Raw genomic sequence first — 13,040 nt, 5'->3', positions numbered from 1 at the left:
GCCCCACCCCGTTTTCCCAGGGCTCCTGCCAGGAGGTCACAGGCAGCCACAGGTGCCTAGGCGTCTGCACCGTGCCGGTGACCCTGCCCCAGAGGGCTGGGGGAGGAGCCATCTCGGACACCACTGTCCCTGGCGGGCAGCTCTGGGGAGGGCCAGGGAAGGCAGGCAGAGGGTCCCCCTGCCAGGGTCGGCGGCCTCCGGGGGTCCGCCCTACCTCGCTGAGCCGGATCTCTTTGGCGAGGTCTTTGATGAGCTGGGAAGGTTTGAAGTGCTCTGGGAGTTCGTCCTCATGCTCCGCCAAAGCCTGAAGGACAACACACACAGGCCCGGGCTGGGTGCTGCTGTCTACCGTCTGGGCCACGCCACCCCACCCCTTCCCACCCACAGGGGCCCTCCAACCCAGGCCCCGTCAGACAGGCAGGGGGAAGGCTCTGTCATGACCCCACTCCACAGGTGGAGAAACAAAGTCCCAGAAAGGACGACATGCCCGAGGGCACCACTGGCTGGAGAGCGGACGTGGGCGGTCCCTTCTTCCTGGGCACAAGGCTGCTACACCTGGCCATGTGGCTGAGGGGAGGTGGGATGGACACCAGATACTGTTCCAGGCCTTGAAGCCAGAGATGTGGATACAGGACAGCCCTGGGGGATCACCAGACAGTGCTGCTGGGGGACACGGCGGGGGCAGGGGGTGCGGGACAGGGCGGTGCTGCTGGGGGCACCTTGTAGGGTAAAAGGTCTGTTGCTGTGGAGGGCACAATGTGGGGACACAGTGTAAAGGGATGCCCACATCACAGAGCAAAGGCCACTTCTGAGCTGATGAGCTGATGCCTAGATGGGCCCAGGGCCAAGAGGCTGATCCCAGCTCACCACCCCGCCCTGCCCCCTCAGGGGCACTCCTTGGTATCTCCGCCACCCACCTTACCCCCTGCAGACTCTCCAGGCCCCTGGCCCCCCCCCCCCCCCCCCCCGCTGCGCCTCGGGCCGGGCACTGCTCCCCCTACCCCGCTACAGGTGAGCTCTTCACAGGCTGGCTCCCACTAGAGGAAAGGCTCCCCGCCCGGACCCACCCCTCTGCCCGCTCACATGGGGCACATCTCCCTACCTGCTTTTTCGTCCATGATCTAAAAGCACCATTGAGAATTTTAGCTCCTTGGACTAGATGAGGGGGCAGCTGCTTCCCAGATTTGTGAGAACCTGGGTGGGGAGGCAGAGGGATTTGATCTGGTGGGCGTGTGCCCGCCCCGCCCCGCCCCGCCCCGCCCACCGCCTGCGGGCTACTTCACGCGGTGGGCGGGGCAGGGGCGGAGTCCGGCCGGACCTCTGCCCACTGCCACCAGCCCAACTGCCAACGGTTGCTCTCGGAACCTCGGGGACCCAATCCAGGTGCCCCGCGAGGGCAGGACTGGCGCTCCCCCCCACCCCCACCGTCCACCCGCAGGGTCCAGGTGTCCCCCCCTCCACGTGGCTCCCCGCCCACCTCAGTGAGGGGCCACAGGCGCACCCACACCTCACGCTGCCCCTGCATAGCTGCGGTACGGGGTGTCCCTGCGGTGGTGGGCCAGGGCCAGCACGGTCTCAGAGACGCCCTGGGGGGCTGTGTGAGCCCCCAGGAAGGGGACAGAGTACCCCCTTTCCGGCCGGGTAGCTCGCTGCAGAGGCCGAGCGGCCTGATCTCCGAGCCACCACATGACAGACGTGCGGGCCCATGGTCAGTGGTCACCCCATCAGGCCGTCTCCAGCGGGGGGGGGGGGGGCTCTGCCTACGCTGCCCCCGTCTCACCTCCCTACCATGAGCCCCGGGGCCAGGACTGGACTCCCTCCTAGACACGCCCCTGCCAGGGTGAAGTGCTCTGCATTTGGGGCCCAATGGATGAATTTCATCGAAACCTGGCCAGCCAGGACTCAGGTCAGTTTCTAGCTTTCCCGTCTCTAGCAGGAGCCAGAGCCCCCGCCTCGAGGAAGGGGTCTCAGCTGGCCACTGGGAGCCAGGCACTGACCCTGAGGGCCTGGGGTGCAAGGCAGCTGGGTGTCCACGGAGAGCAGGGACCCAAGGGGCCCACCCCTTTCCACAAGCCTCCGCGGGGACCCCAACAGGCACACCCACCCCTAGGACGGCAGGGACGTTGCAGTGGTCCTCAGCTGGCCGCTGGGAGCCAGGCAGACCCTCAGGCCTCGTGACATCCCAACTTAGCCCCACCAGGAGCCAAGAAGGCCGCGCACACCAGGCCCGGGGACACACGCCGGCGTTCTTTCCAAAACATGAACCACCCTGCCCAGCACCCCCCAGCCCCACACTGCAGAGCAGGGCTCAGGCCCCTCGAAGGCTGTGCTCCACCCACAGGCAGAGACGCCAACCTGGACATCCGTACCTTTAAACGCCTCCAGCAAATGCTTTCCCATGTACCAGCAGGCAGTTTCAAAGTTGGGAAACTGAGTCAGGCTGCCAAGTTTCAATCTCCTTTCCACTTCATATGCTCTGGAAACCATAGCAAAGAACTGTCCAGAGCACTGAGCTCTGAGGGGGCGACACTAAGCGTGAGCCCACGCCAGAGTCACGAGTCACAGCTGTGACAAGGCCACAGCGCGGCTATGCTGCCCCAGCCTCCACAACGGGCCCAGCGCAGCAGGGAGGAGTAGGGGACCACATGGGAACGAGCTCCATGGGCCAGGGCCACTGGGGCTACGCAGGGACCGGGCCGCTCAGGGGCCCCTGCGAGATCACAGCCCACCTCCCAAGGAAGAGGCTAACGGCACGCCCAGAACTCAGGGGAGACGCCACCACACCGGCCTGGCAGCAGGGGACCTGCCTGGTGGAACCCAGGCCAGCGTGGCCCTACCTCATCTGCATCTCCACGCTCAGGCTGTGGAGGAAATGTCCCGCGAAGGCCAGGCAGTCCACAGGCGTGAGCGTGGCGTAAATCCAGCCTGGGGAGACAGGGAGGTGGCCAGCCCTTCGTGGTACTCGAGGCTCCTTCCAGCCTGTCCTGGTGCCTCCGTCCAAGCTGGCCGGGCTGCTCAGTGCACTTCCTGCCTGGCCCAGGCCCAGGAGCTTCCCACCCAGGCCTGGGCTGCCCAGCACCCCGAACTCCACACATGGGCGTGGGGGTGGGTGTGGGGGGCCCAAGCCGAGCTGCCATAGCCCTGGGAGAGCTGGGCTGGTCCCCGGATCGTCCTCAGAGGGGAACCCGGGCCACATGGGGATGTCACCGTGGCCGGGAGGAAGGGGGGAACCCAGGGGAGGAAGGGGTCTCTCAGGAAGGACTCCGAACACCTAAACGAATAGGAGTATGAGGCCTTATTCAATCCTGATTGAAAATGGGGGAAAAAATATCTGCAATCAGGAAATGTGAGCAGCGGCTGCTTAGGTATTGACATCATGCTACGTGCAAGAGGCCTTCTGGAGAAGGAGGAACGTCTCAGGGTGAAGCAGCATGAGGCCTGTAAGGCCCTTCCTCCTCCTCAGGGCTGAACTGTCCAGATGAGCAAAAACGTGGGGCGCAGGGCCGGCTCTCAGGGCCCCAGGACAAGGCGGACAGCCCCGCGGATGCTCACCTGAGGGGATGAAGAGCGTCTGGCCCTGCTTGAGGGTGCATTTATAACACCTGTCCACCTGGTCTGCAAAGAACATCTCGCTGTGGTTCGCGGCCGACTGCCAGCGCTCGTACAGGGAGATGTTGGCCGAAGCCGGCTTGATGAGATAGAAGATCTTCTCCCCCTGCCAACAAGAGGCCACTGGCAGAGCCCGCCACCGCCCAGGACGCTGGGGGGCGGGGGCACCACAGGCAGGGGACACCGCTGGGGGGCAGAGCCGGCCACTGCCCAGGAACCGTGGACACCCAGGGACACCGTCCCTTCCCTGAGATGTTGGGGCCACACGGGCCTTGCAGTTCAGGAGTCTGTTTGTGGAAAGGTTATGGGCACCAGAGCCCGGGCACCCCACACGCCATGCTTGCGTGACACTGGGAATGCCACGTGTGGCAGGGGCAGCCCCCCTGTGTCATGACTTGCTCCACTCCTGAGAGCCTCCTGCGTCTGGGCTGCAGATGGAAGGATGGCCCCCGTGGCCAGGCTCCGGCCCGCCCCACACTCAGCGCTCCACAGGGCCAGGACCATGAGCCCCGCCGCCCCACGAGTCAGGCTCAGGCAGGTGCAGGGAGACCCAGGGCCGGTGCCTGAGCCCAAGACGTGGGGTCTCCTTCTCTGTTTGTCTTCACATCTCCCTTGTCCCCTGGCAGGGGCCCCCAGCCCTCCCCGCTCTTGTCGGGGCCCCCACACACGTTCCCTCGCCCCCTCTTCCAGGAAGCCCTCCCAGCACCGCACTCCCCTCCTTAGGGGTCCGGAATGCAGAGTGCCAGGCCCCCTCCAGTGGGCTTCATGAGCCTCACCCTTCCCCAGAAAAAGGCAACACATCTGGGCCACTCTGGCCCCGAGGCTCCCCCACCCCCACCTCCCGAGGACCGGAGAAACACATGCCCATGCCCCGCCAGGTGCTGGCCCCATGGGGGCCGTGGGGACCGCAGGCGGCCTTGCTCGTGGAGGCGGGTGTGCCCACCTTGAGCACGTGGTACCAGGCAGAGGCGCCCCCCGAGTCGATGTGGAAGTCGGTGTAGCTGTCCTTCACGCAGATCAGGCAGTACTTGGTCACCTTGGGCTTGGCCAGCAGTGCGTCGTCCGGCCAGCAGGTCTCCACCCAGGACAGCTTCTTGACGATGTCAGGCGGCTCCACGAAGCTGGACATCCTGGGGGAGACAGGAGGAGGGGCATCGGCGGCAGGAAGCTCCCCCGCACCTGCCGGGCCCCCAGGCGGGAAAGGTGGTGCACGTCCCTCAGCAGTTCTCCACCCAGGGCTACGTGACACGGCCATTTTACAGATGAGCAAACTAAGGTTTGCAGGGGCAGATCGCAGCTGGCCGCCGGGTGCAGCCACGGCAGGTGCCTAACATGGGGTCTGTCCATCCGAAGCTGGGGGTGGGGGAAGGCCAGAGAACGCCCCTCCCTGGGGACCCAGAAGGGGATGGCCCAGGTGGGCCCATGAGGGTGCTGCTGGATATCGCTTGGTGAGAAGCCACTGGTCTCCAGGGCAGACCACAGGGGACCCGGAGCCTGGAGCCACATCGGTCGTTGTCAGACCAGCTAACTCGTCTTCGAGGAAGACACAGACAGGCAAAGGTGGCCTTTTCAATTAAATGTCACTGGCCTGATTAAAATGCCAGTAGGGGGGCGTCTGGGTGGCTCAGTCGGTTGAGCGTCCGACTTCGGCTCAGGTCACCATCTCGCGGCTCGTGAGTCCGAGCCCCGCGTCGGGCTCTGTGCTGACGGCTCGGAGCCCGGAGCCTGCTTTGGATTCTGTCTCCCTGTCTCTCTGCCCCTAAACAATTCCCATTCTGTCTCCGTCCCTCTCAAAAATAGATAAACATTAAAAAAAAATTAATAAAAAATGCCAGTATGGCATCAAAGTCGTCCAGGTCAGCAGCCCTGCGCGGTGACACATCCACATGCTGGCCGCCTCAGGCAGGACAGAACCGCACAGCTCCACACGGAAGGCCGTGCCGGCCCAGACAAGAGTGTCACAAACCACAAGCTAGGCCCCGCCACTCCGCCCTCCAGACCTCAGCAGCAGACCCTCTTGACATCTCCGGCTTGTCCCAAGCTGGTGTTCCTCTCTGTCCCCTGAGCCCCCCTCCCCACCGTCCATGCCCACGGTGGCTCCCGGGCCCCCTGCTGCCACAGGAGGGAAGACCTCTGCACACCACACACGAGCGCTTCCCCCCACGGCCACGGACGCCCTCACTTCCTCGCTGGACGGCTCCTCGAGCACACAGCCAGCCTGCCCTCCTGCCACCGAGGCTCACTGCTCCCTGCAGCCTCCCAGAGTGGACAGGCTGGGTCCCAGGGCCCCCAGGCACCTGAGGCCACCGTGGGTGACAGTGCAGAGGTGACGGCGTACGTCCACATAATTGACACGTCACTGTCACAGCAGGCGCCTCTGGGATCAGGGGACACGTGAGTCACGGCCGGATCCCCACAGACCCTAACATGGCCACAGACAGGCCTGGCCCCTGAAGCCCCAGCTGGCGTCTTCAGGGACAGACAGCACTGATGACGTGGAAGCCACCCTCTCCCCCTCGACAGCCCTGGCACCAAGCCCACAAATGGCCTGGTGTGACGTGTTCCCGACCCCTGTGATCCTTGGACCGGGCCTGGGGACACCGGCGGCACCACACATTTTTCTGCCAGCAGAGGGCTGGCCCCGAGAGGCCCAAGGGGAAACCACACACCGAAGCACCAGCTCCCCAGCTCTGCCACGCGGGCAGCTCTCTCTGAAGCCCCCAGGTTGGCCAGCAGACCAAGCTCCTGAGTGTGCTCTCACCAGAACCCAGCCTGGGGGACAATCCTGCTTGTGAAGCCGCAGGAGATAGCTTTCCCTCGATACGCTAATCTATCCTATTTCCCTTTACGCCTATGCTGTCGGGAGGCTCAAACAGACCCCAGCATCCAGTTACAGTATCCTGTCTGGGCTCCTGGCACAGTTCTATATTCCCCTTCTCAGTGTGGTTTTCAGTAACTCTTTTTTCCTACCTGCCCTTCTGCACACAAGCTATCTGGCTATCACATGTGCTTTTCAGAAGTTGGCAAGGGTGGAAAGGGTCTGAAAGTAAAATCATGCTTAAACTAAACCAGCCACAACTCAGGTCTTGTGCCGAGCAAAGGGCCAGCTGGAGAACAGCGAGGATCTGACAGAGGGGCAGGAAAGGCAGGGCCAGGGCAGGCGCTGGCCACGCCACAGCAGAGCCGTGGTCCTGGGAGAGCAGGGCCGTGGCACAAGGGGCAGTGCTGGTGGCTGACCAGCCCCCGACCACACAGAAGCTGGGGCTAGGCAGGTCCGGACGGCCATGGTGCAGGACCCTCCACCCTGAGAACAGCAGCAAGCAGGGCAGGCCTGGCTCAAGGAGCTCAGGCTGGGGCCGCAGGGAGAGCAGGTGCAGAGTGCGACCCTGCTGTGCCCACAGTGTGCACTGGAGAGTGCACCTGTGAATGTGTGCAGGCACGTGTGGGAGCGTGTGGGGGTGTGGTGTGTGCACAAGCGTCAGTGTCGCAAGGAACGTCATGCACGAGCATGAGCACGTGCGTTCCGGAAGAATCTATGCCGCGGTGTGGCCTGTGGCTCTTTCTGGGGAACGGGGTGGGGGCAGGCCAGAGGAGTCCGCGTCTTGCTGCTTATGTTCCGTTTGAATTTGTCACAGTGCATCACTTCCGGTCTTGAGAAGAGAAACAGACCAGCACCGCATGCCGCTTTCGCTCCTGTGTGCGGGCTCCCCCAGCAGCCACAGTCCCGGCCCGGGGGCCCTCACCTGGTGTCGGAGAACTCCAGGCTGGTGAGGTTGAGGACCCGCTTGCGGTTGGTGCTGTAGTAATAGTCCACAAACTCTTTCAGCTTCATCTTGCAGTCCTTCTGCTTGGCGACATCCGTCACGTCCACGCTCCGCTCTGGGCCTGCGGGCAGGGCAGGGGGTGGGGCCGTGAGGGGCCAGGGCGTGCAGCCCGCCCCCCGCCGCACCGGGCTGCCCTGTGGGCTCCCCGCTGAGAGGCAGGGGTGCAGGGAGGCGGCTGAGACCCAAGCCTCCGCGGGAGGGGGCCCGGCAGACGGGAACCCCACATAAACAACATGGGACACACATTTTAAAAATCAAAAAATCAAAAACTCCTACACTTCTAGGGCTCCAACTTATTATCCTGAAATAAGTTATCCGGTAAGTTAAAGGAAAAACATTTTCCCCACGTTTTCTGTAGTTGATGAGGAAAAGTTCAGGGTGAAAATCACCGAAGACCGTTCCTTAAGGAACTGGCGAGGGTGAGCTCCTCCCACTGGCTCCTAATTAGTAGTGGGAGAAAGGCGCACAGGTCCCTCCCAACAGTCCCCAGGGGCCGCTCAGACCCGGGCTGCGGGCTGACGGGCCCTTCTGTGCGGGTGGCCAGGCACCACAGGCTGACGGGCGGGAGCGCCCCAGCCCCGAAGCGGCTGCCGTCCCCTGACTGTGAATCTGAGTGTCTGTCCGGGTGGTGCAGGAACCACTGGGGACAGAGGAGCGAGTTACACGACACCACGGGTACACTGTTGGCCAGATCCCCCACGTGGGACGTTCTCTAGGACCAGCAACCCCAACCCTCCCACAGCCTCGGGAATGGGGAGATGCTGAGAGGCATAAAAACCACACGCAGTGTGTCGGTCTGGTCTGGGCTCTGATTCAAACAGCGAACTGGAAGGGGCGTCTGGGGCGCCTGGGGTGACTGAGGCGGGGCTCTGATGCTACTGAGCAGCCCGCGGCTGCAACGACGTCAGAGCCCGTGCCGGGGTTTCCGTGGGAGAAGTGATGTACGTGCCACAGCTTTGCTTTAAATTTGGGGGTGCAGACACAGAAAGCCGGCCAAGATCTTGTGGTTTTGTGGCCAGTACTGGGCACAGGGGAGTTTACTTCCCTTGGGGTGTGTGTGCGTGTGCGTGTGTGTGCGTGTGTGCGTGTGTGTGTGCGTGTGTGCGTGTGTGTGTGAAAACGTCCCTAATAAAACAAGTGAGGAGAAGGGAGAGCGTTTACAGCACAAGCCTCTAAGACATGCCTCCCCGTCGGCTAAGCTGCTTCCAGCTCCCGCAGACAGCGCTGTGGTCGAGCGGGCAGTGCCTGGGGCCGGCCCTCTGTGCTCTCTGTGGCCAGCTGAGCCAGGGCCTGGGTGCCAGCTGTGGCAAGATGACACTAGCTACCGGTGACGCCCGGCACCTGGCAGGCGTGAACTAGATCTTAGCTGTTACTCTGGGGGCTGCGGCCGGGCACAGAGGGCCCCGATGGGGCTCCCTTCTCTCTGCCTGCCACAGGGGGCCTGTGCACCAGCCCTCTCGGGCTCTGTCCTCCTCTTGCACGGGCCACACCCCCGAGCCCCAGCCACCTTGGGGCCTCAGAGTCTGGGCCGTGTGGCCCCGCCTCACAGACGATGCCCAAGCATGCGGTTTCTTCCCTCCACCCGGAGGTGTCCCGACTGAGGGTGCCCACAGTGCTGGTTGCTGCCAAGGGGACAGGAGACAGGCTGGACGGGGCAGCACCAGCGGGAGCCGGAGGGATCCAGAGAGGAAGGGTCGTGGGGCAGACCAAGGGTGCCCCAGGCTGGCCCAGGAGAGGCTGAGGGGGGCACAGCACAAACCTCAAAGGCAGGGGCCCTCCATTACCGCCATCAGCACCCAACAGAATGGGTTCTGCAGCTTGCAGAATGAAGGGTCCCAAGACAGGCCCCTTCGCAGTCAGAATAACTGACTGGGGGGACGGCCAGGGTCACGTGTCACTTCAGTGGGACATGGGGTCTGATTCTAAGAAGAGTGCCCTGAACGTACACGGAGACCCCGAATCACAGCGCCCACGCAGCATGGGGACCAGCCAGGGCCTAAGGCAAGCAGGCTCCAGGGTGGCCACTCACCCACGTAGTTCTCGACGTCACTGACATAGAAGGTGGGGGCTGGGACTGCCAGGCCCAGCCCGTCTTTCTTGGGTACGAGGATGGGCTCAGTGAAGCCGTGCTCCTCCATGTAGCCCAGCGTGAGCTGGCTGCCGGGCACACGGACCACCACGTCTTCCGCGCTGCGGGAAAAGTGGGGGTCGGAGGTCACGCCGGCCAGGGTCCCGGCCCCGCAGCACCGGGACAGGCCTGGATAGGGCCTCAGAGCCGGAGACATGCAACCCGGGCTCCCACGCCCTGGGAGGAGGGCTCGTCCCCAGCACCATGCCCAGGGGTCATGGGGGAGCGGCGTGGCTTGGACCCACATCCATCACAGACGTTGGACCTCAAGGTCCAGGAGGCCCAGGAAGGGGAAACACAGAGACCAGCCCTCCTACCACGGCAGACAAAGGCAGAGCGTGGGCAGGATCCCTCCCCTGCCCCTTGCCCTACCTGCCCACCCTCCATAACATTCCTCCCATGTGCGCAGAGATTAGATCCTGCACGGCGCTGGGGCTGGGCCTGAGGACACAGCAGATAGAGACAAACCCTTTCCAGGGAGAATCCACTCCCTGCACAAGCCAAGCACAGGGTCCGAGGGCAACCTGGGGTGCTGCGGTCAGTGGCTGCCCTGCCCAGCTTGCCCAGCTGCGTGCTGGGCACTGCCCGGGGCACCAGGGACCTTTGAGGCCCAGCTGGAGAGCCCCCGTGGTGACGCTGGAGATGGGCCTCCATCAGACAAGCATGCAAGGCCGTAAGCCCACCGCTGAGAGCAGAGCTCAGGGGGAAGACAGCAGGGGTCAGCGTCAGAGCAGCCTGTCCAGGCCTGGAGGGGCAGGATTGAGAGGCACATGTGCCGGGCAGAAGGGGGGTGCCGGCCAAGCCCTGGAGTGGGGAGAATGTGGCCAGGGGCGGGGAGGGCGAAGGAGCCCAGCAGCCGGGGGTAGGGGGTGAGCGGGCTGAGTGCGCAGCAGCTGAGGTGGCCTATCTGCCCAGCAGTGGGCCTCTGCCTCGTGCCGAGAGCACTGGGGAGCCACTGGACGGCTTGAGCAGGGCAACAACAGCTGGAGGTCAATCCAACGGCTGTGCGGACGGACGGGGAGCTGCCGCGGGAGCGGGCTGGACACCGCGACCGGGGAGGGGGCTCAGCTTACGGACCAGGAGGCAGTGGTGGGCGAAAGGGTGGAGGAACAGGGGAGGTGACGGCAGACGGCTGAGGGACTAAGGGCTGGAGGAGAGCAGGCGTGTGCGGGGGACAGGTCCGCAGCTGACTTGGGACCGACTTGGACTGAGGACGGGTCAGGAGCTCAGAGGCTGCAGAGGGAGGCTGAAGCCGCCGGCCAAGAGACAGCCTGGGCGGGGCGGGGGATCAGGGGGAGGTGTAAACTCCGAGGGCCAGGGGTGAGAGCAGAGTCCCCACAACTCCCAGGGAGAGTGGTCAGCAGGAGAGGAGGCCAGGCAGGTGGAGGACAGCCAGGGGAGCACGGGGTTGTGGCTGCAAGGAAGACAGTGCTCGAGAGGAAGGAGCTGCAAGGCCATGTCCCACCAAGAGGGAGCACGTGGGGCAGTTAGGGTGAGGACGGAGCAGGGACCTTCGGGTGGGACCAGTGCTGACAGAGCATTAGGTTCAGGCCAGGAGTGGGTGGCGGGTGTGTGAGCGGCAGCACTGGGACAGTGCAGGGTCATCTGTGGAAGCCCCGGGGTAGCCAGAGGGAGACGGTGTCCGGACAAACCGGGATCCCATGCCCTCATGTCACACAGCCCCACGTACCAGGTCTGGGACTGCAAAGTCCATGAGGACCCAGCAAAGACAAACACACACTGGTTCTGCGGGGACACCTCTGGGCCCAGGGCAGACAGGCCGCCTCACAGAATGACGGAAGACACATCCGCCAGAGCACGGGTCCGGGGACCGAGCACAATGGACGGCTGGGAAACATACTAACCACATTCACAGGGATAATGGGAGGACGCAGCAGAGGGCAGGGAGGGAGGACAACAGAGCAAGCAACATTGACAATGACCTAGCGGAAATTCTAGACGTGAAAAACGTCACTTTTGAAAAAATTTAAAAACTCAACAGATGCATTCAATAGTAGCTGCACCCCCCCCCCCAAATGGTCAATTTGATGGAATACTTGAAAAATAATACAGAGAAAGGGGGTGAAATGCTACTTAAAAAGAAAACAGGCCATTTTTCAGAACTGAGATAAGATACAATTCCTCAAATTAAAAGATCTTACTGAGTCCTGAGTAGAACTGATAAAAACAAAGCACATCCAGATGCACTGTAGCATACCTGTGGAACATCAGAGACAAGGAGGCAATCTGAAAAGTCTTCAGATAAAAAAACAGATTATTTGCCAAAACCAAACAGTAAACAGATGAACAAACACCAGCCACTAGGCTGACAACAGACATCTTGTGAACAACAAGAGATGCTAAATGACAACAGAATAACAGTATCTTCAAAGAATTCAAGGAAAATAAATTTACTCTAAAATTTTAGGCCCATTTGAGAAAATTAGAATCATTTAAGAACACAAATGAAATGAAAACATTTTCAAAAATAGAATATTTCTATAGGCCTTTACTAAACCACTAAAGGATATAATTCAGTAAGAGAGAAATCAAATCTAGAAGAAAGAAATGGGACTCAAGAAATGAGAGAAAATTGAGCTACGGATTTCATACAATCCCTGTCAGAACACCTGTTGACGTCTTTGCAGAAATGGACAAGCTGAACTTGGAAAGCTGACGGGAAGTGCAAAGCCCCCAGATGACCAAAACAGTCTTTACAAAGAACAAAGTTGAGGACACTGACCAACTTCAAAATTCACTCCAAAGCTACAGTAATCAAGACCGTGTGGTGCCGGCATGAGAAGAGAGAAGAGACGTACGGATCGGTGCGGCAGAACCGAGTGTCCAGAAATACACCCAAACATCTGTGGCCAACTGCTTTCTCATCAGGAACGCCAGGACAACTCAATGGAGAAAAAAAACCAGTCATTTCAATAAATGGTGCATGAGAGAACTGGACGCCCACATGCAAAAGAATTAAGCGGGACCCTATCTCACGTAGACAAAAACTAACTCAAACTGAGTTGAAGACCTACCCATAAAGGCTAGAACTGTAAAACTTTCAGAAGAAAACACACACACAGACATAAATCTTCACAACCTTTAATCTGGCAACGGTTTCCTAGAAGCCAAAACCACGAGCAGCAAGAACGAGAAGAATGAATTCGATTCCATCAAAATTATAAACATTTGCGTTTCAAAGGACACCATGAAGAAAGTGGAAAGGCAATCACGGGACAGGAGAAAGTATCTGATCGGTGGCAAGTACCTAGAATACGTAGGCAATAAAAAGACAACCCAACTAATGAGAAGGGGTTCAAGTAAGTGGAACTGGACTAATGGCTTCAACTCCAACATGTAAAGAGCTTGGAAATGGTCATTCCTGTCCTCACAACAAGAAAAAAGCTGAACGGACTGAATACCAAGGAATTTTCTTAGATTCACTGAACATTAGGGTTACAGGGCAAACAGTCACCCCC

At 61.0% G+C, this 13,040-nt stretch overlaps 1 protein-coding gene across 2 annotated transcripts in view; it reads right to left on the bottom strand.

Moving 5' to 3' along the window:
* The window catches only part of PHF2 (PHD finger protein 2), an 80,985-nt gene that overhangs the window by 19,130 nt on the left and 48,815 nt on the right, over positions 1-13,040 (bottom strand). For both annotated transcript variants that reach the window (XM_047100656.1, XM_047100664.1), the window contains exons 4-11: positions 9,463-9,623; positions 7,353-7,494; positions 4,553-4,739; positions 3,553-3,715; positions 2,838-2,925; positions 2,370-2,476; positions 1,103-1,194; positions 215-304 (exon numbers count right to left, since the gene is read on the bottom strand). In XM_047100656.1, the coding sequence (XP_046956612.1) occupies positions 215-304; positions 1,103-1,194; positions 2,370-2,476; positions 2,838-2,925; positions 3,553-3,715; positions 4,553-4,739; positions 7,353-7,494; positions 9,463-9,623 (1,030 nt within the window). The remainder of the gene's footprint in view (positions 1-214; positions 305-1,102; positions 1,195-2,369; positions 2,477-2,837; positions 2,926-3,552; positions 3,716-4,552; positions 4,740-7,352; positions 7,495-9,462; positions 9,624-13,040) is intronic.

This window comes from Lynx rufus, unplaced genomic scaffold (genome assembly GCF_022079265.1).
Source record: "Lynx rufus isolate CCGP_SWC_20201006 ecotype Redwood Valley unplaced genomic scaffold, mLynRuf1.p SCAF_10, whole genome shotgun sequence".
NCBI lineage: Eukaryota > Metazoa > Chordata > Mammalia > Carnivora > Felidae > Lynx > Lynx rufus.
Note: the sequence above shows the minus strand (reverse complement) of the source record. Positions and strands in the feature narration are given on the sequence as shown.